General features: G+C 34.8%; 1 protein-coding gene across 2 annotated transcripts in view; it reads right to left on the reverse strand.

Annotated features, from left to right (window-relative positions):
- The window catches only part of LOC143226136 (ribosomal protein S6 kinase alpha-5-like), a 77,869-nt gene extending 51,636 nt beyond the window's left edge, over nucleotides 1–26,233 (reverse strand). Inside the window, exon 1 of one of the 2 annotated variants that reach the window (XM_076456699.1) lies at nucleotides 26,065–26,233. In XM_076456699.1, the coding sequence (XP_076312814.1) occupies nucleotides 26,065–26,134 (70 nt within the window). In that variant the 5' untranslated portion in view covers nucleotides 26,135–26,233. Of the gene's footprint in view, nucleotides 1–5,357; nucleotides 5,525–26,064 lie in introns of those variants that run through there. The other variant, XM_076456700.1, reaches the window with a different exon arrangement.
- Between the last annotated feature and the right edge of the window lie 495 nt (nucleotides 26,234–26,728).

Here is a 26,728-nt window from a genome sequence, read left to right on the forward strand (position 1 = left end):
TTTTCTGTCCTGGAACTAACTTTTTACGGAGTGGCCAGCTCTGTCTAGAATAATGTGATTCTTTGGCACGACTGTCCCATTCACAGATGAAACAACAGTACTTTGTATAGCCGAGCTGCAGTCCCAGTAACAGAGCAACGATTTTCAGATCTCCACAGATATTCCAGTTGCACTTGCTGTACTGGATGTGCTTCAGCAACATTTCCATGTTCTCGTAGGTTTCTTTCATGTGTGCTTGAAGGGTGAACGTTGTCACTGTGTAACAGAACAGCTTTGAGGCTCAACATTGATCCTTCGATGTCAACTCAGAAACAGAGACTGTCAACTTGTGCAAATAATTTGGTTATATCATCTTGACGGCTTCAAAAAAACATAAAGTTTCGTACCTGGTGACACCAAACACCATTCCTGCAGTCTCGAACCCAGCAATTCGGCTTTTGCTTTTGACAGACCCAAATCTCTGACTAGATCGTTTAATTCTGTGTTATGAGATGCGGATCGCTTGAGGAGCACGGTTCAAAATCCGGATCAATGTCACTGCCAGTTCCCTGCATTGCAGTTTCTTCATCTGATTCGTCTAAGGTCCATTCCTCTGGTGGTTTCGGAATTGGAAGACTGTCGTCATGTGGCACGGGTCTCATTGCTGAAGGCAGATTAGGGTATTCCATTGACTTCTTGTTTTTGGCAGAGAAACCAGACACATTAGTCAAACAGAAGTAACAGTCTGTCACATGGTCTTTCTGTTCTCGCCATATCATCGGGACATCAAACGGCATTGTCTTTCGAGTGCCAAGTCTGAGCCAAGCTCTCAGACAGACAGCACATGTCCCACAACAAATGTGAGGCGCCCATTCCTGGTCTTGATCACCAATTTTACAGCGAAGTACATATGATATGCTTACTTCACAAGGGCAGTCATTGAGCGTCTCTGATGAACAAGCGTATACTCGCCACAAATATAGCAGAATGTATCGCGGCTGTTACGACATTGACGAGACATACTGACCGACACAAATCGTCCTGTAAAACGTCTATAACATCTAACTTACTTGTTACAGTGCTACTGAGGCAATGCTATGTTCTGAAACAATACGTACACACTATAAGGTCTATATTAATCCAATGAGCAGCATCTGTGTATGCAAGCCACTTTTATAGCCTGCTGAGACAGTGTCGAGCTGGCTCCAGCCTGCCCAGGCTGCATATTTCCACAGAAAAGCTTCCAACCTGGCCTGACTTCATGCCTGGACATGCCCAGACTGCACAAAACATTGTTCATGGGTCTCTTACAGAAACGAAAATATTTGGACATAAATATAAGAAAAAAAAAACATGACAAAACTGACGATTTCGATGAAACGGTACGTGATGGTCAAATTTGGATGTGATTTTCGTGATCAGCAGCCAAAAATCTATAAGGAATACCCAACAGTGTTGTGAAGTGTAAGTGATCAAGTTTAGATCAATCTCTTTCCACAATAGGAAAAAAAAAACACGAATATCATGGTATTCTAAATTAATATTTTTGACATTAAATTTAAATTTCAGTCATTCTTGTCGAAGTAGCTCAGTAATTAGAGTGTTCGATTCTCTTACAAATGAATTGGGATTTGATGTTACTTTTCTTTTTATGAAATGATCATTCTTACGGCAAGCTCTTTCGATGCCATTACGGCATATTCACAGTATCAACCTGCCTCAGTTTTTTACTTCAACCAAACACTTCTAACACCGTCTATGAAATAAATTCTAAAATGAAATTCTGAATAAAACTAAAAATAGTTCAGAAACAGTGTAAGAAAGAAAGAGTCGCCGAGCAAAAGAGAGAAAAACAGAAAAACAACAAACAAACAAGTAGATGGATGGTACGACATAATCAAGAATGTTTAGTGAAAATAAGAATAACTGAAGCAGAAAGAAAACTGTCAACTGAAGCTCCTGGCGAAACGAAGCGAAGAAGATAAATTGGTGCTGAAAGACTTGCAAACAGGGTTTGGTTCCCTTGGGTCTTTTCCGTGCCTTGAACGGATACATCAGCTGGATTGTCATATGTTCAGTATTAACTTTCTGCACAAAACATAATTAATTTATTTAAAACACTACCTAATTCTTAGTCATGTTTGTAATAAGTTTTGTGAAATGACGCCGCTAGGTACTATAAAGATTCGAGGGTTGGGAATGGGCGTTATATTTTTCAAGACACCAACGCCCCATGCGCCACGCCTAACGACGTTTCTGGTTTCGCACAGTTTGTCACATTTTCTCATTATATATATCAATGAAATACTAAAAAGGTTACTTGTAAACAATAAGTTAATATCTGTGATGAAGCTGACTACTTGTGACCGAACATTGTAATTAGTTTTATAACTATACCATTTTTCATCATCATTTCATTATGCATTTGTTCCATAGTTCTTACGCAAATCTACAGATAGTAGTCGATGCAAACGCATACAAATATTCTAATATATATGTAATAATGACATTTTGTGTTACACATGACAATTTTGCAATATTTGTTTACACTTGATGTTTCAAAGGCAAGTCAGTTTGATTTGTCTAGCGATAAATTTAAAGGCTCACAACACTAAAAATGTGTATAAATTTGTGCTTAAATACAAACAAACATAACAGTCGAAAAATCGTCGAATGAGATGTATCAACTGGTTATTAATGAGCTCCTAAGCGACTTGGTAAGCTTTACAATAAAACTGCAGAGCTTGCTCCATTGAAACTATACGCGTTGATTCTTACAGTAAAGCTTCTTTTTTGGTTGGAAACTTCCTCCAACAATCATTCAGTCTTACAAAGTAATTGTAAGGTCCGGCTTGGCCAGGTAGTTAGGGCGATCGACCCGTAAACCAAGGTCCGCGAGTTCGAATCCCCGTCACACCAATCATGTTCGCCATTTCAGCTGTCGGGGCATTATAATATGACGGTCATTCCCACTATTTGTTGGTAAAATAATAGCCCAAGAGTTGGCGGTGGGTGGTGATGACTAGCTGCCTTCCCTCTAATTTTACACTGCTAAATTAGGGATGGCTAGCACAGATAGCACTCGTGTAACTTTGCGTGAAATTCATGAAACAAACAAGAATAATTGTAATACAAAGATACATTACGAAGATTCTTTTGTTTTCGACTATGTGTACATATTACTAGGAACATGGATGGGCAGACTGAGTTGAGGCCTGGCATGGCCAAGCGCGTAAGGCGTGTGACTCGTAATCCGAGGGCCGCGGGTTCGCGCCCGCGTCGCGCTAAACATGCTCGCCCTCCCAGCCGTGGAGGCGTATAATGTGACGGTCAATCCCACTATTCGTTGGTAAAAGAGTAGCCCAAGAGTTGGCGGTGGGTGGTGATGACTAGCTGCCTTCCCTCTAGTCTTACACTGCAAAATTAGGGACGGCTAGCACAGATAGCCCTCGAGTAGCTTTGTGCGAAATTCCAAAAACAAACAAAAACAAAACAGACTGAGTTAGGAAAATATTCAATACAATCTTTTCAGAAATGCCATTTACTGTGCGGGTTTTAAATTTAACAAGGGCTTAATCGTTACGTAACTAACTTGATGAGCCTTGATAAATTGTTGGTTATATATATGACAAATTCTGTATGTGAAACATCAGTTGAAATTAATGTTACTTAAGCATTAGTTACACAAAACCTAAACACGGGATTTACCTGTTTTGTTGTTATTGTTTTAGTTTATTTAATTCTCGTGTTTTTACTTCAGTTTCCTCACGATGAACGAAACAAGGAGTGGTTTCATTTTCAAAGAGAACCACATAGTTCCACAATGTTCTAGTCACAAAAATTACTCAAGATTTAGAGTGACGACACCATATAACTCTTAACACTTCATGACTACGTAATTTAGATTCTCACAGCAAATAATACTTACAGCTTATGACTTTTACAATGAACGATAATAATCACACATGGTTGTAAAAGCATTTCCAAACAGAAACATCTTTACCAGTTTCATCAAAATATAAATGTTTATTGTGATAAGTCTACTTTTGTTTTTGAAAAAAAAAGAAAGAAACTGAATTCATCTGAAGCAATCTGATCATCTGGTTCGAGAAAAATGTAATATTAAATCCTGTGTCAACAGAAAAATACAGTTTCTTCTGCAACAAAACATGTCTCTGCCAAGCCTGTATAAGTGTTGTATTTTATTCTAATTGTTTTCTACGAGATAGACGGCTTATAGTAGTCGTCTTGAGCCGAGATTTATTGTAGACCTTTTGTACGACTGAAAAGAATAAAAATGTAAGACAAACGAGGAAGGATGCGCACACGCATTATTTATAATTCTCTAATTGCATTGTTTTAAATTCTAAAGTATCTTTTGTATTGTCTGAGACAACCGATAAAATAAGCAGCGGATAGACTCACATTGGAAGTACAAGCAGTAAAAATTATAAACTTCATACTGAGTAATTTTAACAATTAACCCTACCATTTTTTTCGTAGCATTATATTTACTGTTTGATGAAAATAATTATCTTGTTATTTAATTTTTCGCTGACCTTTAAAAGAAATTCATCAATCTGTTCTCAACTGCCATGGGAAATTGTCGTAAAGTATCGTGTTGCTAATGTTTTGTTTCCGAGACTTGTGACTCCAAATATATCACTCCAAGTGTAGTTCAGACCCTCACAACTAGCACTTTTATTTCATAGAACATCGTAGGTCTAATTTAACAAGCACAACGTGTATGGCTAGGTCATAAGCAAGGGCTCAATGATGACGTCCATGTGTTTGTCATGTTTAAGCAACGTGAAGGTGAGAAAAAGTGTACAGGAAACAGGTGGAGGGGCTGTTTCCATATAATTATCTAAGGTACAGCACATCGTTTGCTCCTGATCCCGTAATATTTCAACTACAATTTACATATATTCTGCTGGTGATTATTATGTGCAACAGAAAAAAATAACCTTGTACATACCATTTTATTTTATGAGGCAACACCGAGGGATTTACACGATTGGTATAAGGAAGATTTTTTCTTGAAATACATTGTGCAGGGAGAGCCAAAAGAAAGAGTCAGTTAAAAGGTTTTTAGTGTCTTCTAATGATAACAGTTACAAGTGACATGATAGTACCATGTCGTCCTAATTCACACATAGAAACTCGGGAAAATTAAACTAATTTTCGCTGGTTGGTCACATTTGGCCCCTCACAGTTAGTACAAACACACCAGTATATACTGGTATGGACACTGAAAATCAAAACTGTTCTTCTCATACCACATTTGACCTAAAGCTCTATATATCTTATCCCGATTACTGCGAACTTCTGTAGTTGACTTAGATTATAATTAATCTGTATAGAACCTAAATACGTACCTTCCTGAAGCATGCTCGGAGTTTTCAAAGTAGCACCGTGTAGCTGAGCACGGTCTTCCATTACACGTGTTTCATCCGAATGGAACCTACGCTTTCAAACACTTATGAACACCTTTCAAGACTGGTTTAAACCAAATGACTCGCTGAACATTACCCACTAATTCATAAGATGAACCGGTTTAACGGCTTTCCCACCAATGAGTATATTGAGTGCGGTTAGCAACACAAACCCACACTCAATGAAGTAGGAAACAAGTCTAAAGGACGCGAAACCAAATCTAAACTTTAATAAATTGTATGATACGCTTTTTACAAAACATTAATAAATTATATGACATTCTTTATAGAGCAAAGTGTGAGTATCAATAACCATAACACCAACTAGAATAATACCATTTTTAATGATTGCTCAAGAGGCTACAGATACTTTCTCAGAGGAGGAGGGACTGGTATCCAATAATTTTGAAGGTGGTAACATATGTTTTACCCCATCCATCCCCAAACCCCTAAAACACTTACATTTTTAGGTTTTAGAGAGAAACATACAAAATCTGCCCGTGTTGCATTTTTTAGTGTATATATATGTATGTATGTGTGTGTGTGTGTCTTTCTTTAAAAGAGTTAATTTATACACTGTGGGGGAAGACATTTGTCAGTCTGCACGGTATGCTATTGCAACAGGTGCGTGTACTGCAGGACGTGACGAATCCAGTTATGCTCCCCTCCCTCCAACACCTTACTACACTGTTTTTTACACCCAAACATATTTTCCAAAAATATAAAATAAGTGTTTTTTTTAATATTCCTTATATTTTCTACATGTGTTAAAAGCAAACAAAAGGTGTTATTTCCAGAAAGAAAAAGAAGAAAGTCATTATAACAATTCAATGCACATACTACAGTTGTTCCTAACTCATGGAAAGAAAGAAACATACTCTATCTCTTCATTCAATCAATCAACTCGTTACCACCCGACACATCTACCTGTTGCTATTTTCATACCAACTCAGCAAAACATGATAAAGATATTCCTCGGGTGAAATGCTTATTAAGAAGGTAGGTTATTCTTAGTGTGTATTCATGGCTCCTTTAGTGTTGCAAAACCGTGAACTGTGAGAGTGACAGTTAAGTCCCACTATGAGATTAGAATAGCCAGCCCAATATTTATTGGTAGATGTTGAATAGTTGCCTTTTTTTATAGTTTTATTAGTCCAAAATGAGGGACGACTCGATAGCTCTTTGCATAGTTTTGAGAGAAAAATTGTAAATAAAATTATCGAACCAGTTGAACACTTTTGTTTTGAAACAACAACTTTAGCATTTTGTGCTCAGCAGCATTTTGTTGTTCAACAAAATCTAGAAGGCGTCTTATAATAAATATTCTAAGGTGAAAATGTTCAAATAAATCTGATATTTTGCCAAAATTAACAAACCTGTTACTGTTTCATGTTTCAAAATTAGTGTCTTTCAATCACTAAAGGTGTTTATTCAAAGTTACTCGTTATAATATAGACAATGGACATTTTAAATGGTCAATATCACTCACCATCAACTTTTGTCACACCAAATATTAGGATTTGAATATCACTTTTAAGTCATGAGAGTTAGTAGAAAATACATATTGTAAGTTATAATATGTAAACATTACTTTACATGAGTAGCCATTAATCATTAAAAAAGTAAACTGGTGATAGCACACGTACTATGAGAATGATAAAATGTAGACATTATGGATTTTGGTTAATTGTTATAGTAAGAACATTAAGGTACTGTGTTATTCCTTTTATCAAACGGTGATTTTTGAAAATTCACGGAAAGCTACTTGATGATTACTTGTGATAGCTGTCCGTAATTTAGAAATGACAGACTAGAGGGAAGGTAGGTAGTTAGTCAACACCACCCACCGGATTAATTGTCACAGTCGAAAGCGCAGGGTCTTCAACGACTCGAACATGATCCTTTCGATTTGCAACTAACTGTTACATACGTAGAAAAATATGTATAAGTAATGTCTTAGATATTTTGCCTGTAGTTTCTGTATAGCTATTAAATAAAACAAGTGTAATAAAAAAATTAACCAAAGGTCAAATAAGACCTTTGCTTTTCAAACAGTGAAGATCACTAAATATATTCCAACAGTTGTTGCAGTAATCTACACTGCATTATTTTTAACAAGCACGTGATTTAACTTTAGAAATAAAAAGCTAAAACAGTGTATAAAAAGTCGTCGTGCTTACGTGAAAGTTTATCAGACAAAGGGCACTACAGAGTTATATGCAATCGTTTCAACAGGTGCTCACCGAGGTTTGTGGTTGTTAATTTTGTTAAGCACATATATAATAATTCATTTAATATATTTCCCAAATATTTATTAGTGTAGTGATATACATTCGGCAAATTATTATGACATTTTCAATTAAGACTACAAAAACAATGATTTCATAAGCAGGTGCAGCATATTAAAAGTAGAATGCATGTGGCGTCAACAACAACATTTTAGAAGGTGTTGTCTACTCTGTCTACGCCACCTCCAGATTTGCTTAGAGGCGATCAGATACAGGAAACAAGTCCAACAGTTAAATTACCCACTCGAAGCAAAATACTTAAAATATTATTCGAGATATTAGACGTTTTGAAACTGAAGTATTATCTAGTACTGGTTACACTTTTATTGTTGTTATCATTTTGAAACTTCGTTTACAATTCAATCAAGTGTGTGCTAAAAAAAAACCTTAGATACAACGCCTATTTGTTGTGTAGTGATAAATTTCCAGTACTGTCTTATCGGATGATCTTAAACAGGTCTAAGTAGAAAAAAAAAAGTCAATGTCAGTTACAAGGTCATGGCGAAGACTACAAAGACAATACATGAAAAACAACAACAGTCATTTGGTTAAGGAATCGTATTTGTTTTTATTGTTTTGGGACGAAACACACGCATATACTTCCACTGATAGTTTACTTTTAATAAATTTACTTTATATACTGGTTCTTGTTTCAAGAAGCTTCGAGTGTTTTCGATGCAAGGTTATACGACGAACCATATGATAAGTTAGGCTAGCTTTACATGTGTCTTTTCTGCTCGTACACTGGATTAGACCTCAAGAGAAAGAGAATTTGGTGTACATGGAAGGTAAAATCAAAATATTGTTTAAGTTACATTCATCAGATTTTTTAAAGTAGTATTTTAAAAAATGCATATCTACTTTTTGTTAAAACAAGACATTCTGTTTATAAATTTTACCATATATTCCAGAGGGTGAGTAGTATACATGCACATGCTTTGAAAAACAAGTAAATTTCAGTAAAGTTTTGTTTAGTTTAAATTTCGCGCAAAGCTACATGAAGACTATCAGCGCAAGCTGTCCATAATTTAGCAGTGAAAGATTAGAGGGAAGGCAGGTTGTTCATCACTACCCACCACCAACTCTTGGATTACTCGAATAGTGGAATTACCCGTGCTATTATATCGCCCCCACCGTTGAAAAAGCGAGCATATTTGGTTGTTCTTGGATTTGAACCCATGACCCTCAGATTGCGAGTCAAGCGCCATAATCACGTGGCCATGCCGGGTTCATATCGGTAGAGAAAGTCCCTCACCTCCCACCCATCGCACAGTGATATGTCTGCGGGCCTATACTACTAAAAACCGGTTTTTGATACCCATAGTGTGCAGAGCACAGACAACCCTTTGTGCAGCTTTGTGCTTAATAACAAACATTAAAGATCGACTAACATTTCTTAGTCATTGGAGATTACGTCCCAGTGGATTAGAGGTAAATCTGAGGATTGTAGTGCTAAAAATCGGGTTTCATTAACCGAAGTGGGTATAGCACAAGTAGCCCATTGTGTAGCTTTGTGCTTAATTCCAAAAAAAACAATACCTAAGAGAACGGTGGTTTAATTCAAGTTAAGCTTTGACTTTATATAGCTTAACGAATTTGTCGGCTTTCGCGTGATTCCATATAAACAGTTTTTTTATTATTATTGCTTGTGACTGTTAGTCTTTTTAAACTTTAACAAAATTTGGAATACTTATTTACTTGATGCACGTTAAACCATACACTTCTGATGGACTGGATCTACGTTTAGATTTGTCTGAATATTAGCTTCCTGTGGCAAATACTTCGCTATTATTCAAACACACGTGACTGACATAAAAGTTCCCTCTTTTCTGTGGATAATTTCCATGTAAACATTATTTTTCGCTGCAAAAAGTGCCGGGTTGTAACTATGCCAAGACTGGTTTGTATTAAAACATTTTATGTTATGTATGGAAATTCTAGTTTTACCAGGCTTCCAAACAACCCATCTTGAAGATCAGCCAAGTTGTTTATAGCGCAAAAACAAACCGAAGGATCTTTTGATTATCACGTAGAAAGGTACACAATGGGCTAATTATGATGTGCCCAACATGGATATTGAAACCCAAAGTTTAGCGTTGTAAGCTGAACCACACTCCAGATGTCGTTGTTTTGCATTTTTGAGTAAAGTCACATTGGGCTATCTGTTGTGTCCCGCGGAGAATCGAGCCCCGGATTTCGGAAATGTAAATCAATAGGAGGACAGATTTTGCTGTAGTTTTATGCTACATCCATTGAAAAAGAAGAAGATAAGATTAATGATGAAATCGTTAAAAATTCACGATCATCGAAGGTAACTGTATAAGATTTGGAAAATGTAAAATGAGGAAAATGGTTTTCTAATGTTTAGACGATTTATAATGATACTTTTAATTATAAATTGATTATGATTATGGTGATATTTTCCTGTAAAATCTAATAAGTTCTAATGAATTGATAAAAACTGCAGGGATCTTTCAAGATAGAAGTTTGTATTACTAGCGCTACCTCGCAGAACCAAGAGATTAAAAAAATATATTAATGTGTGGATTTCCCTACCGAGAAATGTGGCTTTGAAAATCACGTCCTTTCTAGTGAAGATCTGTAGTTATACAGTTTTTGCCATTGCCTTCTTAACTCTAAGAATGGTTATACTCTTACAGGTGTTTTTGAACAATATAATTACCTACTTCTCTCTGGCGGAATATAGAAGCTAGCAGTTCTGTTTGTGTGATTTTGAATTTCGCGCAAAGCTACACGAGGGCTATCTGCGATAGCCGTGCATAATTTGTCAGTGTAAGACTAGAGAGAAGAAAGCTAGTCATCACCACCCGCCGCCAACTCTTGGGCTACTTTTTTACCAACGAATAGTGGGATTGGCCGCACATTATAACGCCCCACGGCTGTAAGGGCGAGCATATTCGGTGTGACGGGGATTCAAACCCACGACTCTCAGATTACGAGTCGAGTGCCTGAACCACCTGGCCATGTCGGGCCTAATAGTTCTGTATTAATCTCACAGGGCAGAAATTATAAATCAGTTATATATACGGCTTTCAACTGTATAAATGTTTATAAATTTTAAAGACAACTTAAAGCTTAACGTTTATAAAATGTGTATGTGTGTGTGTTTTCTTATAGCGAAGCCATATCGGGCTATCTGCTGAGTCCATTGAGAGGAATCGAACTCCTGATTTTAGCGTTATAAATACGTAGACTTACCGCTGTACCGGGGGGAGGCATTTTATAAAATATAACCAGAAAAGTGAAAACTTAGCGATTATCATGAAACCCGATTCAAAATAAATAGGAAGTTAGACTGGAAGAGATTTTCACATTCTCGGTATTTTTCTGTTACAAATGATTTAAGGACTGTAGTGTTTGTATGAAATATTTAAACGCCTTTATATATCCACCTCTTCTCAAGATTTTCTAACGAGTTAACATTTCAAATATTTCACAAATATCAACAGTTACGTTGTGAAACAGGTTATAAACAGAAATTTAAATTAGGAACTGTTAATATATCTGTATACTAGTCAGAATACAAGATAAGACTCCTTCCGAGGTGACTTTATTTACTTGAAATAATTAGAATATTTTGTTTCTTTTTCCTGTTTTTCCAACTATCTATAAACAGCCGACTTAACATAGTTCTACAGGATGTTATTGCATTTGTGTTATGAGTGTGCGTATTCACGTTTTTATTGTGATAAGGACAGTGTTGTATGCACAAGCAAAATTTTAAAACACACAAACTACTGTTTGTAACATAAGACCTCACTGTTGATGACCCACGGTGAAAAGCTATTGTCGTACCCTTCACACATTGGCTCGATGCCTGCATACGAACAAATACACACTTATCTATCTAATTATAACGACTTCTAGACATTTATCTCGTGAGAGACGACTCACATCATTTAGCATTGTCTCAAATCCATACACACCGACACACGTGTTTTATAAGCACAAACGGCTAGCCTTGTAATAAAATAAAAATAAATACACACAAGCGAACAACAACAAACTCGCTGTGGAAGTACCAGGCCAAGGTCAGATGAACATGTACTTTAAAACTCAGTTTTTTTCCGTGCCTTTGGGTGTGTCATCAAACAATATGCATATATACGTGCGTGCGTGTATGTGTGTACATAACAGAAACAAACCACGTATCGCCCTACTAAATAAATTTTAATTTTTACGTCAATCAATAAATGGTCGTCGAAGTTCCAAAGGCAAATCCTGAAGGAAATAATACATTTATCAAATTACGCATGTCTGCAGTTCGCTTAGTAATAACTAGCCAAAGTATCCGGCTTCACTCGAGTTGTTACACTGGTGATATCACTTATCGACTAGGTCTAGCTGTGTTTATTTTAAACGGATTTGTAGATACGAGATACAGCCAAGAATCATTTCAAAGATTTTGTTTGCCCAGAAACCTACAGAAGTAATTAATTTTATTGTATATAAAAAAATCTTTACTGTAAGTTAATAATTATTTATTTACATCTCAATATTTTATCACTGAACTAAGAATTTCTCAATGTATTTTATATCTCATATTTCTATCACATTTAATTCAACGGGTTGAAAGCAATATTATTAATTTTAACTTTTATATTCTATTTTTCTTCTTATTTTCACTTTTCCACGAATACAGATGGAAAATAATTCTACCTCACTTTCTAGTTTTCTAGTTCTTTTAATCAGGTATCAAGTACCTAAACTGCTATGTCTAAAAATTAACTCAAAACATTTTCACGTTCAATAAGTCATGTACAAAAATTCAGTTTTGAAATCACAAAAATCAGATATTCTCTAACCAAGTCTGTATTCCGAAAAGGGTTTTGTGGAAATTAAAATCTCAAATTATATCATGTTGAATATATTCGTTAATAGATATGTGGCACGTTTTTTTTTTAATAGGTCACTCTGAGAAGGTGGAGTATAAATAAAAAATGATAAACATTTGGAGCTAGTGCGAAATAGTGCTAAACTCACCATCAAATATCATATCATATCATAGAGTTGGCAGTAGAAGCCTCTTGGTAAAAATCTCCAATTAAAATAATTCGAGTTGTCAATTAATGTTAGGCTTAAAACACTATGACGTTAAAAAAATTAATAATGTTCTGTATGTATACACACACATACACAAAACTATACATAAACAAACAAACAATGACCCATAGAATTAAAGTTCATTTATGTTTTTGTTTATTTGTAATTAAGCAAAAGCTACATAATGGACTATCTGTGTTCTGTTTACCATGGGTATCGAAACTTGTTTTTTAGAGCTGGAAGTCCGCACACATTCCGTTGTGAAATTGGGGTGCCATTGTTTGCTATCAAGGATAACAATTCATTTAACCCAGTACAGATTTAGATTTAAATAAGGACAAGTAGTTTCAAAACATAATAACATTATGTAACAAAATTTTTATTTGTTTTTGTTCCTGGGCAGAAAGTGTTATTTCTCAATTGCTTATGCCTACAGTAATTGGAAAAAAGACCTATTTTTCTCTTTAAACTTTGCTCTTGTGACCTAAGTAATGAAATTTTCAAATTTACCCATTTTCCAGAACATTCCAGTAACTGATAGAGAATGTTGTAGAGTTTACGAGAATTTCAAGAACCTTTTAGAATTTTCTAGAACTTTCCATAGTAATATATATACAGGGGCTCACCATTTTATTTTATTTCTAGCTGCTTAAGTAAACACATAGACTTATCTGATTTTATCAGAGATGGCATCAAGAAGCTGCAAGCATTCTCCAGACGCATTCTGCTATGTATGTGGCCAATTTATCAAGACAAGAGCGAAAAAGTACTCTCTAACAGCATTTACTAAAATGTGTGAAGACTACAAGACATATTTCGGCATGCCTGTTAGGGATCAAGATAAACTCTGGGAACCTCATTTTACCTGCGAGCACTGCAAAAAAAAAAAAAACATCTAGAAGGTAAGACGACAATTTTTGCTTGCTTGAATAGTAAGATTTTATATTATACAAATTTTAGACCTTTTAAAATGTAAATATCTTTTAATTAATTTATTTTTCTATACTATTGGAAATTAAAAAATGTCACATATAAAATAATTTGCTTGAACCTCTTACACATTAGTTGTGGATGAAATAAATTTATTCTTCATAGTAACAATTTTATTTTGCTCTTTTGCAGGATCGTACAGAGGGGAAACCCCTGACCACTCAAGTAATTGCTATATCTGCATGGTGAACCCTTCCAAACGTCGGGCTGGCAAGAATGCATCTGTTGTCATGTATCCGGACCTTCCATCATCCATCGCCCCAGTGCCACACTGCCCTTAGCTCCCTGTACCCACTCCGCCAGAGAGAAAGTAGTCATCTCGAAAAAAACTACTCGCTTCTAAACAGTTGTGTTCATTTTTTTTACAACTTTAGTATGAATACATGTAAATCTTGATTCATATGTTGTTTTAAAAACAAACAAGCAAATCATACCTATGAATACGACGACATATTTCCTTCTACTGAAGTATGCGGCAAGCATTGTACATTATTCTAATGACTAGTAAATCTCTGGGCTTCCGTTAAAACAAGTTTAGGTCTAGTATTACATGAATACCAAGAAACCTGGAACGCAAGTAGTTCCACTAAAATTGACAATAAAGTCACAATGTGCAAAAAGCCTTGTATAGAATATGTTCACGCATATCAGTGTTTATGTATATTTTGGTTATATAAAAACAAATTTTTAAGGGAACTCTGGCGGCGTTGGAAATTTTTGTAGTCATTTTGTATTGGATAAAGTGAAATAGACAAACAGTGTCACCTTATCTAAATCCTTCCTCTACCGCACGAACGATGTTGTTTTGAATTAAGCACAAAGCTACACAATGGGCATCTGTGCTTTGCCCACCACGGGTATCGAAAACTCGGTTTTTAGCGTTGTAAGTCCGCAGACTGAGACATTGGGGAGCCTGCACGAATGAAGCCTTAGCTGTAATATTCATTAGTTAACCATACGACAGATACGGGCCACTGGAACACAAATCCAAACTAAATACTCAACTGAACATTCGGTAATATAATCAAATGTAAAATAAACTTTAACCCTATGGTCACGATATTAATAAAACACGATGCCAACAACAAATTTAAATAGTTTAACTAACTGCCCGAGCTAGTAAAGAAAAAGAATAAAGCAGCTATAACATTATTCATAATATTTTTTTACAACTGTCGCATGAACCAGCTCAACATCTTTTCGTACTAAGCCCAGGATGCTCAACAGGGTGAAAGGAGGGGAGATTAAGAATGATTTTTATAGATTTGGATAAATGAAGTTTGGCACAACTTGTGATACGAAATCAAACTACATATTAATGAAAATACGATATACTGAAATCTATTTGGAGTCTAAATGTATCTCAGAACGGCTGTTAATACCCATAACAGCCGTTCTGAGATGCATTTTTATTTCAAGTAGGTTTCTCGTCATCAAGAACCATTTGGAGTATGCTATGATGGTGCTATACTGGTCATTATACCATACATCTTATATTTACTATTCATTGTAAAAATGGCAATTTAAATATGAGAATCGATATGAACATCATCTTGTAATAGATCATGTATCTGCTTCAATACTGCATCTTTGGGCTTTACTGTGCCGTTAGTTTCACAAAATATAGAATCTAATTAATTCTCATACATGTTACCAACACTCCTTTGGGAAGATAACGACACTATTGTGCCCATTTTCTTATGTTTCGTTGTCATAGCGAAAGTCAATTGACGAATCTCCGAGTAAGTTAGTATGTCAAATCGATTGAAATATGTTCGAATAAGTTCCTCCTTCATCTGGCCTGGACCCACGGTTTAGCTTAATCACTATAATTTTGCTTGTTTGTTTTTGAATTTCGCGCAAAGCTACACGATGGCTATCTGCGCTAGTCGTCTCTAATTTAGCAGTGTAAAACTAGACGGAAGGCAGCTAGTCATCATCACCCACCGCCAACTCTTGGGCTACTCTTTTAATAACGAATAGTGGGATTAACCGTCACTTTATAAAGTCCCCACGGTTGAAAGGGCGAGTGTTTCGTGCGACGGGGATTCGAACCCGCGATGCTATACTTAAACCATCACATTCACATCCATAACATTAAAAACATGTTTCATTACTACATTGTTTTACTTCACATTTATATGTTAACATGTTGGTTAAGAGTCTTAGGCTTTGAAAATAATGCCAAACCGTCATCTTTTATCTAATCAAGACTACCCAAACCTTTCTGGAATGACTTTTTTTTTTTATCCTCATCAAGATGCCAGGTTGGCTCACGTGGCAAGTGTTGATTTTGAATTTCGCGCAAACCTATACAATGGGTTATCTGTGTTCTGCCCACCACGAGTATCGAAAACCGGATTCTAGCGTTGTAAAACCGCAGAAAGACCGTTGTGCCTCTGGGGGGCAATGGTAGAGGGAAGGCAGCTAGTCATTACCATTCAATGACAACATTTGGACTACTCTTTTACCAACGAATAATGGGATTGATAGTCACAAAATAACGCTTTCACGACTGAAAGGGCGAGCATGTTTGGTGGATGGGGATGTTAATAAAGACACAAAACTGTTACTAAAAATAATATGCCAGCACAGAACGAAGTAAAAACACAAAAACAACTAAGAGTTGCTACTACTTCCGAACTTTTGCACAATATCCCAGAGACATATCTCTGTCCCTACTGTTCAATCGTTAGACTAGATTCACTCAAATGAAGATAGCTAGCCAACAGCAGCTATTGATAAGTGAACTACTTTTCTCTGACCAAAGTGTGATTTGGAACCGCCCTGAAGTGTTCGTGTTTTCAGAAACGGGACACGACCCACAATCCGATGAAGTTAACTTTCAGCCCCACCCCAGAAAATAGTACTGGCTTTCTAGGATAAAAAATGCTACATTTTCAACTAAATACAAAAAAAAAATGTTGATGAATATCAGATATCAGTGCAGTTTACAAATTCAAAATTCGTAACGACGAAAAGTGGTCGAACACGCAACATTCGAGGGTCACGAAGTAAATGAACGACAATAACATCATACACGGTTTACTGCTACCATTTTGAACTGAAGCCACCATTTCTGGAGCACAAAAACGACTATGTTACATGTATATATAATCAAAACCTGTAGTTTATGTTGTTTTTATTCTATTCATAAGTACTATATGATGCTTTTGAACGTGACAACACGCTATCTCTTTACAAGGTCAGCTGTGCAACAGTACGAGGCCCGAAACTGCACGTGATATCACGATGTCAGGTGACACAACTGACAAACTTTCATGTGTGCTATTGCGAATATTACCTGCAAGGTTGACTTCCCTTTATAAAGGGTCGGTAGTAACTAATACAAGATCTTGAAATTGCTCAAAGTCCGTTTTTCTATAGGTCTTGCTAAGATGTTTTATTTTTTAGTGTTTCAAGGCAAGAAGAACGAGCCATTAGAAATGGTAACCATTCAGAACACGAAGACGACCTTGAACTAAATTATTTACACTTTCCCTTTGATGGAAATGTTGAGCTTCCTGAGAGAGAACTGTACATTCATTAATACATTCATAAACAACCTCGAGGGTTTAAAAATGAATGTTGAAAAACACAAATGGAAAATGCACACTTTTACTTAATGTTTTACTTCGTGAAAAAAATTAATACTTTTTGACACAAAACATGTGTGAAGCTCAATACCATAAGTAATATGTATTACCTGAGAACCCGTGTGTTTGTGGCCTATATTTACAGGGCCGCTATAATGTCCATTACAAGCTTGGATTACCGCGTTACACTTTTTCAGTTTGATAAACACTACCGCTATAATGCAAATTCAATTTAATTAACCAAGTTACGAAGGGTAATTAGTAGACCAACTTATTTTCGTGTTTTAATGTAAAACAATGTCAAATTTGAGGTCTGCCTTTGGGGAATCCCCGTAAAAATATTTTCAAGAAATAGCCGAGTTCCTTAACGGATTTGGTGAAAAGTTTTATTTTTGTGTTATATAGAGCTTATATTTCGTTTCTATCAAGATTTCTTGAATCAACATGTTTTCGTAACATCATGAAAGTTTTACTTTTGCGCAAAACTTGAGGCACAGGCTATTCGCTTGGTGCCATTTAAAAGCAGGGGCGGTTTAAGAGAAATTCGTGACACACGCATACACAGTGACTAACCCTTATTACGTGGATGAATAACGGAAAAGGTATCCTACATTTCGCGTAGTATTACTAATCTCGTTAAAAACTGACAAATTGTTGTATTAGCACAAGTAAGGTACTGTAATGTTAAACAGCATTCAAATAATAATTTTGAAACAGGTTTGGGAAATGTGGCTAGATCATGTGAACAATACAAACCATTCCTGATAACTTCGTATAAAGTTTTGCTCTTTATGTAAAACATTTCATATCTAATAAATACTACTTTAACCCAGTGACTGCTGATTCACCGTGTGTTCTGCCTCTGACCGTTAAACGTGAATGTGCTGACTGTAGTGAGTATTTCACAACAATGTCCGCATGCGTGTAAAAAGGCTGCAATCAAAGGGTTAAATGTGTCATTTAAACATAAAACCATAAGGTGACAAAGCGCAGAGTATAGTGAGTATTAACATTTATGTTTATGAAGAGCGAAGCACGTTCTGAAGGTTGATCATGCGGAAGCCTAGATAATTCACAGGTCAACAAATTTTTTCGAAATCTCAGTTGCATAAGATTTTTTTACTCATTCTTACCCTTTGTGACCTGCTAAATTCAAATATGAAAACGGTTCAGCTCTACATGCTCTAGTTTTAATGCAATTTTAAGTTTTTCATTCTAGCCGTTTGTGGTCAAATTAACACGTTTCCTGCGATGCCTATATTGGCAAACCGGCAACTGCTGCGATGCTCTTGTACATCTAACAGCTTCAGTGCTGCATGAGCTATGATAACGTGAGGTTGTCGTTACACTTGTCTCTAGCCTGCAACTTAGTTAAAGGTAAGACAATAGTGGGACACCGGTGGGTCCCATCGCAGGAAACGTGTTAATTACTTACACGTTTATGTTATCAACAGAGATATTAAAATTGTTTTGATTTTGTTTCAGATCTGATCATGGCTACAAGGAGACGTCAATGTGAGAATAAGCCGGACGCTTTCTGTTATATTTGTGGATGCTTCACGCTTATTCGTCAAAGGCGTAATATAACATCGTTTGTGAGGCGTGCTTATAAAGCGTACTTTAGACTTGCTCTTGGTAACCAAGACAAGAAATGGGCCCCACATATTGTGTGTCATAACTGCGAGGAAATGCTGCGTGACTGGACAAAAGGGAAACGTAAGGGCTTACCTTTCGGAATTCCCATGACCTGGCGAGAACCGATGGACCACACAACTGACTGCTATTTTTGTCTGGTCAATACAAAGGGCATTGGCAAGAAAAACAGACACAAAATCTCATATCCTAGTATCCCCTCAGCAATCCGACCTACTCTGCACTCTGATGAGCTCCCAATCCCAGTTTTTAAAGGATTTCTTCCACCTGAAGATGTGGGTAGTGACCAAGAGCAAGAGACTGCTGATGAAACTCAAGAAATACTTTCAGAATCTGGCGATCCTTCTTATGAGACCCCACAGTCATTAACTCCTCAACAGTTTAGCCAGCCAGAGTTGAATGACCTTGTGCATGATTTGGGTCTCTCCAAAAATGCAGCTAAAGTGTTAGCTTCCAGGATGCAAGAAAAGAATCAGCTGAGCCATACAACTAAAATGTCATACTTCCGAAATCGGGAGCAGCTTTTGTGCCATTTTTTACAGAGGAGAATATGTTTGTTTATTGTCATAATATCTCAGGTCTTCTCCAGGAATTAGGGATGCCAGAATACCATCCAAATGACTGGCGATTATTTCTAGATTGTTCTAAGCAAAGTTTGAAGTGCGTTCTACTTCATAATGACAATGTCTATGCAGCTGTTCCAATTGGACACTCTGTGTATTTACGAGAGGAATATAATGACATTAAGACTGTAATTGACCTACTAAAATACCACGAGCACAACTGGACAACTTGTGTGGACCTCAAAATGGTTAATTTCCTCCTAGGTCAACAAAGAGGATTTACAAAGTACCCCTGCCATCTTTGCATGTGGGACAGCCGAGCTCGAGAAAAGCACTGGAACCAGAAGGAGTGGCCCATACGTGAGACTCTGAAGGCAGGTATGCCAAATATTGTCAACGATCCAATTGTCAGTCGAGAAAATATCATATTTCCTCCTCTCCATATCAAGCTGGGCTTGATGAAACAGTTTATGAAGGCGTTGAATACTGACGGTGAATGCTTCCAACACATATTTTCTGTGCTCCCTGGTTTGTCCTTCGAGAAGATCAAGGCAGGTGTTTTTGATGGACCACAGATTCGTGCACTTGTGCGTGATCAAGAATTTGCCAGAAAGATGAACGACAAGGAAAGGACTGCATGGCTTTCATTTGTGGCAGTGATGGCAAACTCTCTCGGTAATAAAAAAGCTGACAACTATGAAACCCTTGTAGCGAATATGTTGTCAGCTTTTCACGATCTTGGATGTAACATGAGTGTCAAACTCCATTATCTGTACAGTCATCTTGATAGATTCCCTGAGAACCCAGGAGCTGTAAGTGACGAGCAAGGCGAGCGGTTCCATCAGGACCCTTGGTAACCATGGAAGAGCGTTACCAAGGGAGATGGGACAAACATATGATGGCAGATTACTGCTGGAGCATTAAACGAGAATGCCCTGAGACAGTCCACATACGCAAGAGCTACAAGCGGAAATTCATGCCTGAGTAGACTGCAATTGAGCTTTGCCTCCTCATAGTAGCAAATGTCTTATCTACTAATCAGTTTTATATAAATAAATTGAATTATAACTTGATATAAAATTGAATTTATATAAATAACTTGAATACATTTATACTATCTTGTATTTTCTTTTTTTTTATTACCCAGCTATATTAAAGAGTTTTATAACATATTTTATCACATATTTTTCATGATAGACTACGACGTCAATGTGATGATGACGAAATTTTGAGATTTTCAAATACCTTGATTGCAAAAAAAGTAGAGCACTGAGGAAAAAACTAACTTCAGATCTGAAATCAGGGCAAGAAATTATGTAATACCAAGTTTTTGATATAAATGCAACAAAAACTTTGTTGACCAGTGTAATTGCTCTTGGTAATCTATTCTTATGGGAAATTGAAACTTCTAGTGGGAACCCTAAAGAGTAGGAGCATTTTGGACAGCAATAGTGCACATACGTGACATCTTCTAGAAAATAAAAAATGTCCAATCATTTTTAACAAATTCTGTACAAGGTTCTTTCACAGTTGATATAAGTTGACTTCACAACTGCAGCCCATTCAAAGTTTTTAAGATGGTTTCACATCGTCCATCTCTGCAGAAATCAGTGTAACGTAAAATCCACTTTCCTCAGATGGCTTCATAACTACCCTACATGTTCATTATAAACATATTCTAACAAACTCAAGAGTTTTTGTTTTTCATTATCAGTAACAAAACAGCTAATAATGAATTTATACATAGCAGAGAATATACATTAAAACAGGAAATACATGTAGTAAATTAACGAATTTTAATACATAATAATATACATTTTACTGTAATGAAGCAAGTCTCTGTATCAGGTTTACAATGTTTAATTTCTTACAAACGTCTTTCAACTTGAAACTTTCACACATTCAAACATGGAATGATTCACATACATTATCAAAATATAATAGCAGAATAACATTAATCTATCATTTTCATTTTTTATCAACAGGTTATTTGCATCTATGTCATTACTCAGTTGAACTAAATACTGCATTTTATAATAATTACTTTGTACTTTCAAAATTAACTATCACACAGCAAAAAACAAACTCAAACATTTTGTGAAGTTAAGATTAATAATGCATAACAACTTAAGTTTTATCTAGATTTTACAAACATGCAGTAGAATCTGTAAGGTAAATTAATGAAATAACTTTGTTTGTTAGAAATCAATTTTTCTTCTTCAATATTTCATTTTGGGTTTAATGCAAGTATGTAAAATAACTGTATAGTTTAGAATGTTTTTAGATTACAATAATTATTTTTCCTGTAGAATCTAAGTTGTGTCAAAGATTAATTACTCCTAAAACACTCTCTAGCAATAGAATAAACTACAACTTCAAGTCCACAAAAAATTCACTGATATGAGGAGATTCATCACTGGTTAATTATACTGTAATGTAACCCAGAGTAAATTACCTAAAATGCACTTTAAAATAAACTTCTATTGAAATCCATTTGCATTTAACAGTATTAAAAAATAATAAACTAATGAACCAATCACTTGACAGTAAGCCATTTTCTACTACTAAGGAAAAATACAAATTATTTTTCAACTGAAAAACCAGTTTTTGTCTACACTTATTCTGGTACCTAGTTATTTAGCAGCTATTCACCTATACAGTAATACAGAAAAATGATGATAAATACTAAATTTAAGAGCCACTTGTCTCCCAGGATTCCATAATCTTCAAAAGTTTAATGAATTATTAACAAAACAACAAAACTAAAAACCAACCTTTTTAATCCAGTACTAATAAGTGTAAAACAATTTGCTTATATTTTCATATAAATGTGCAAAATTTAATTAGAAACAGAAATTTACACAATACATGTAACATTTTTATGAAATACAAATTAATATATTTATAATTTGTTTTAACTCAACAGTAAGCAGCAACAGAAAACCAATCATTTTCTTTACATTAATTCTTACGATTTGAAATTTCTAGTAGTACAGGTGAAAATTGTGTGGCATATTTAGATATTAAAATGAGTTACCAGCACCTGATTTAGAAAATCAAGTTTGTTTCACTCACAGAATGGATATCAATAAGGACCTAAAAGAGCAAACATGGACAACAATTTTCAACTTTTACAGATACAAGAAATCACATATGCCATGTGCCCTTGCCATAATAGCACCCAGAAATATGAGAACATATGTACTAAACAGATTACATTTTCAAGTTACTTATTTGTGAAATAGTTTTAAATGTTTCATATTAATTAACAAAAATTCAATAATACATCAGTTGATACAGAGAGAGATGAAGGTATGTTACCATATTTTATGTTAGTTGTACAATGTAATGGCTGGTCAAAATATCAATACATGTTGCTGGTGTACTGCATGGTATTCATTCAAACTAAACTTTACTTTCTCATATCTGGTGCAGGATATAAATGTGTTTACACATGACTAAGTTATGATACCATATCACTATTTTAAGAAGAGTCCTAATCTTAATTAGTAGTGTAAGTACATTATACTACTAATTAAGATTATATTTGGGTGACATTTAAAGGGAAATGTATTTGTTCTGAAAAGTCTAGATACCATGGTTCTATGTACAGTTGCACTATACACTTAGTATTCCACAATAATTGTTCCTGAATAATACCAGATACCAGTACTTGGTATCAGTAGGGTCTTTACAATAAATGTATCCTGATACAATGGTTATGGTATGGTATGTGTCATGATACAGTAAATTAAGGTAAATATATTAAAAATCATAAATGTCATTTTATTTGCTGATACAAATGTTTGTAATAGCAGTACCAATAGAGCATATTTTGGTTAATTATTCTTCACAGCCTGCTTTGCTGCCACACCCCCTTTTAAATTTGTAACATGAAAAACCTTTTTAAATCAGAATCAAAATAAAGTTATTCATATTAAGAAAATAAAATGAAATACTGATGCAGCTGTTGCTATACTAATCTTTGACACAGTCCTACCAGACATGAATTAGGTGATCAAATAGTGCTATAAAATCTTTTTATTAAGTACATAGTTGCAGAGTTTTGGGAAACAAAGTGCTCTTTTGCATGCACAGCTGAAACATGTAATAAAATAATAGCTCCATATCCACATTATATTTAAATATCAACCTCATATTCCACAGAGGGTAATTATAAGCTATGTTGTTATACCTAAGGAATTAAAGCACATTACCTTTTGATGTTATTCATGAAAAATAAATGATTAAAATTAACAATTTATACTTTAATGACATCCACCCTTTGATTATTGGATCAAAAACATACACATTATCCAATTTGTATAAAACCCAGTACATGTCACATCATGCTTGATTTTCTTAAACAGAAGGAGTCATAAAAACCAAAATGCATTTATCCAGATAGAATAGTTTGATAAATATCTACACATTACATTTTAAGTGTATGGGTGAAAGGAGGCTGTGTGCTGCAAAACCTTGTAAATATTGTTGAGTGTTGGTATAATAAACCTAAAGTAAAGAGTGTGGAATCACCTAACCTAGAGCCAAGTGTATAAAATTTGTTACAAAAGTAAAAAATATCAATTCAATTTTAAACTTGGATAATATCTGAATTAAGCTATTTTCTGTTATATCACCAATGTTTTTACTAAATAGAAAACTCTTTAATCAATGGAGACTAAATGAAGAAATGAATTTTTTTTTTCCAGTTTTGCTGTCTACAGATTTTATTTTATACTTTCAGTACATAGACTAACAAATATAGAAATTTATCGTTTTTGTTGCTAAGCATCTCAACGTAAAATCCATCTTTGGAATATGGTGTTACCCACATGCACTGGCTTTTTCACATATCAAAGCTGTGAATCTGAGTTTTACCAATAATTATTCTATGAATTACCACACATTCATTTCACAAGTGATCTTAATTTTGATTGACTCACAAAGGAACTTACACTTTACTGCCTCTACTGCACTTTTCTGCCTTTTTATTGGTCAAATTTGATTTCACAAGATTTACTTATTTCATTTAAATATGAAATGCGAGGTCAACGTACACTTGGCTGGTGGTAGTAATAGACTCAGTTTTGAAAGACTAAAAGCTAGTTTTAAACAAATCATAAAGATGCCAGTTCCAAGTAACATTTGGTATCCATCTCACTAAACAAGTGCTTCAACTCTTTCACAGCTATTGGCACAAACATCTTCCTCCAGAAGTTCAAAATTTTATATGATCATGAAGAAAGGTTTTCTTTCAAAGTTTATTCTATTTCTGATATGGAAGTATTAAACATGTATTTTACACATAAATATATATATGACTTATTGTAATAAGATAGTGACAGATTAAAAAATTCACAAGTTTTCCCACAAGTATTTTAAAATCAATATTTCTAGACTTAAATATATTTTAACTCAAATGCAGAATAATACCAATAGTTTAACTTTTACAACTACATTTATATAAGGAAAAAATACATAATAACAGTTTTTAATTGTATTATTATCCCATTACAATGAACCATCAATTAAAATCCAATCCTAGTAATCTGGAAGTTTGAAAATCTTTTGTTCTAATTTATTTGGCCTTTTGTAGTTAGGTTTCAATAACTACATTTAATGCTATGATTTAGACTGTACAAGCAAATATAATGCTACACATTTGTGATAGATTGGTTGGTTGTTTTGGTGCTTTATGGCTGAAGGCAATAAGGCTACTTGCACCGTTTTTGATAGAAAAATAACTTATTACTAAGAGTGTGTTTGTGATCATTTACTTTGCAATAATTTTACCTCTTTTTAATACAACCTTTCAATCTTCTTCACATAATCAAATACCTGTTAAATTCAAACCCCATTATAAAAGTCTTATCAAACTTGAAGCTAAGAATATGTTGTAAAGAAGTATTGCAACATGACTAACTTTTTCTAAATGAGCATATGCACATGTGGAAGATGTCTAAATCTGGACAGTTAAAATGCAAATATATTTCACTTAATACTTTCTTTGAAACCTATACAACTTACCATAAGCTAATTTGAATGTGATCATACTTTTTACAGATAAAGAAATTTTATTTAAACTTCTATGATACTCTTAACGTAAAGCAACATCAACATGTTCTTTTCCAATCTTTGAACTTTTTGCGAGATGTTCCTAATTAATTTTTAAAACTTATAAACATTACTTGAGAATATTATAGCGTAGGCATATATAACAACATTTAAAATATCACCGCCCTAAAATAGGACACATTTACACATTTGGGTGACCAAACTAGCTTATTTTGCAAGGTCTAACTTAGTCTGTTTCGTATCCGAGTCGCATTTAGTAACATCTATATCGTTGTGTTAAGGCTCAGCTTCAATCCACAACACCCTGTTAGTTACAGGGTCACAAATGATGACTCATTTTGATGGCTCATATACCATGATATAGTGATATACACATACACATGAAAAAGTGTAAGATTAAGTCTTTTAGGTTCCTTACCATTTTTCAATTCATGCGTGACAGTTTTGCACGTCAAAGTTGAACTTTCGCTATTAGAGGATGATTCCATGACATTTAAAAGATGTTTTCGAAGTGCTTCCAACCAAACTGTTTCAGGTGGTTACAATTGTCATTTAACCTCGGTGTTCACAGCTGCGCGATACCACCAAAATTTATTTTCCCTCTAGCGTAGTTTTCTTAAACCATCGTTATATTACATATTTAGAAATTACGTGTTAATAAAATATTATTTCCACGAAATAAATGAAAAGAGTTAAACTATTGTATTTACGCGGATCAGCTAAATTGAATTAATCTATTAAGTGTTATTTCAATTAATGTTACAGGTTTATATAAATATAAACAGATAACGCAATTTTCTTTTAAAGTTCTACAACAATTTTATTGAAACCAGCATCAATAAGATAATTCAGTCTTTGAATTTCGTTCGAGATCTTTTTGATAAAATATTTTACAAACACTTGAGTCAACGTGCAAACTAACAACATACAAAAACAGTAAAATATAGCTTAGTTTGTACACTAACACGATAACAAAAACACCAATGCTATAATTAACAAGAGACTTCCTGGGCTGCTACTTGTAGAAAATATCCGAAAATGTTATTTACTCGCACAAAAACACCAGAGAGAAAAATCGGCAA

This window comes from Tachypleus tridentatus, chromosome 9 (genome assembly GCF_004210375.1).
Source record: "Tachypleus tridentatus isolate NWPU-2018 chromosome 9, ASM421037v1, whole genome shotgun sequence".
NCBI lineage: Eukaryota > Metazoa > Arthropoda > Merostomata > Xiphosura > Limulidae > Tachypleus > Tachypleus tridentatus.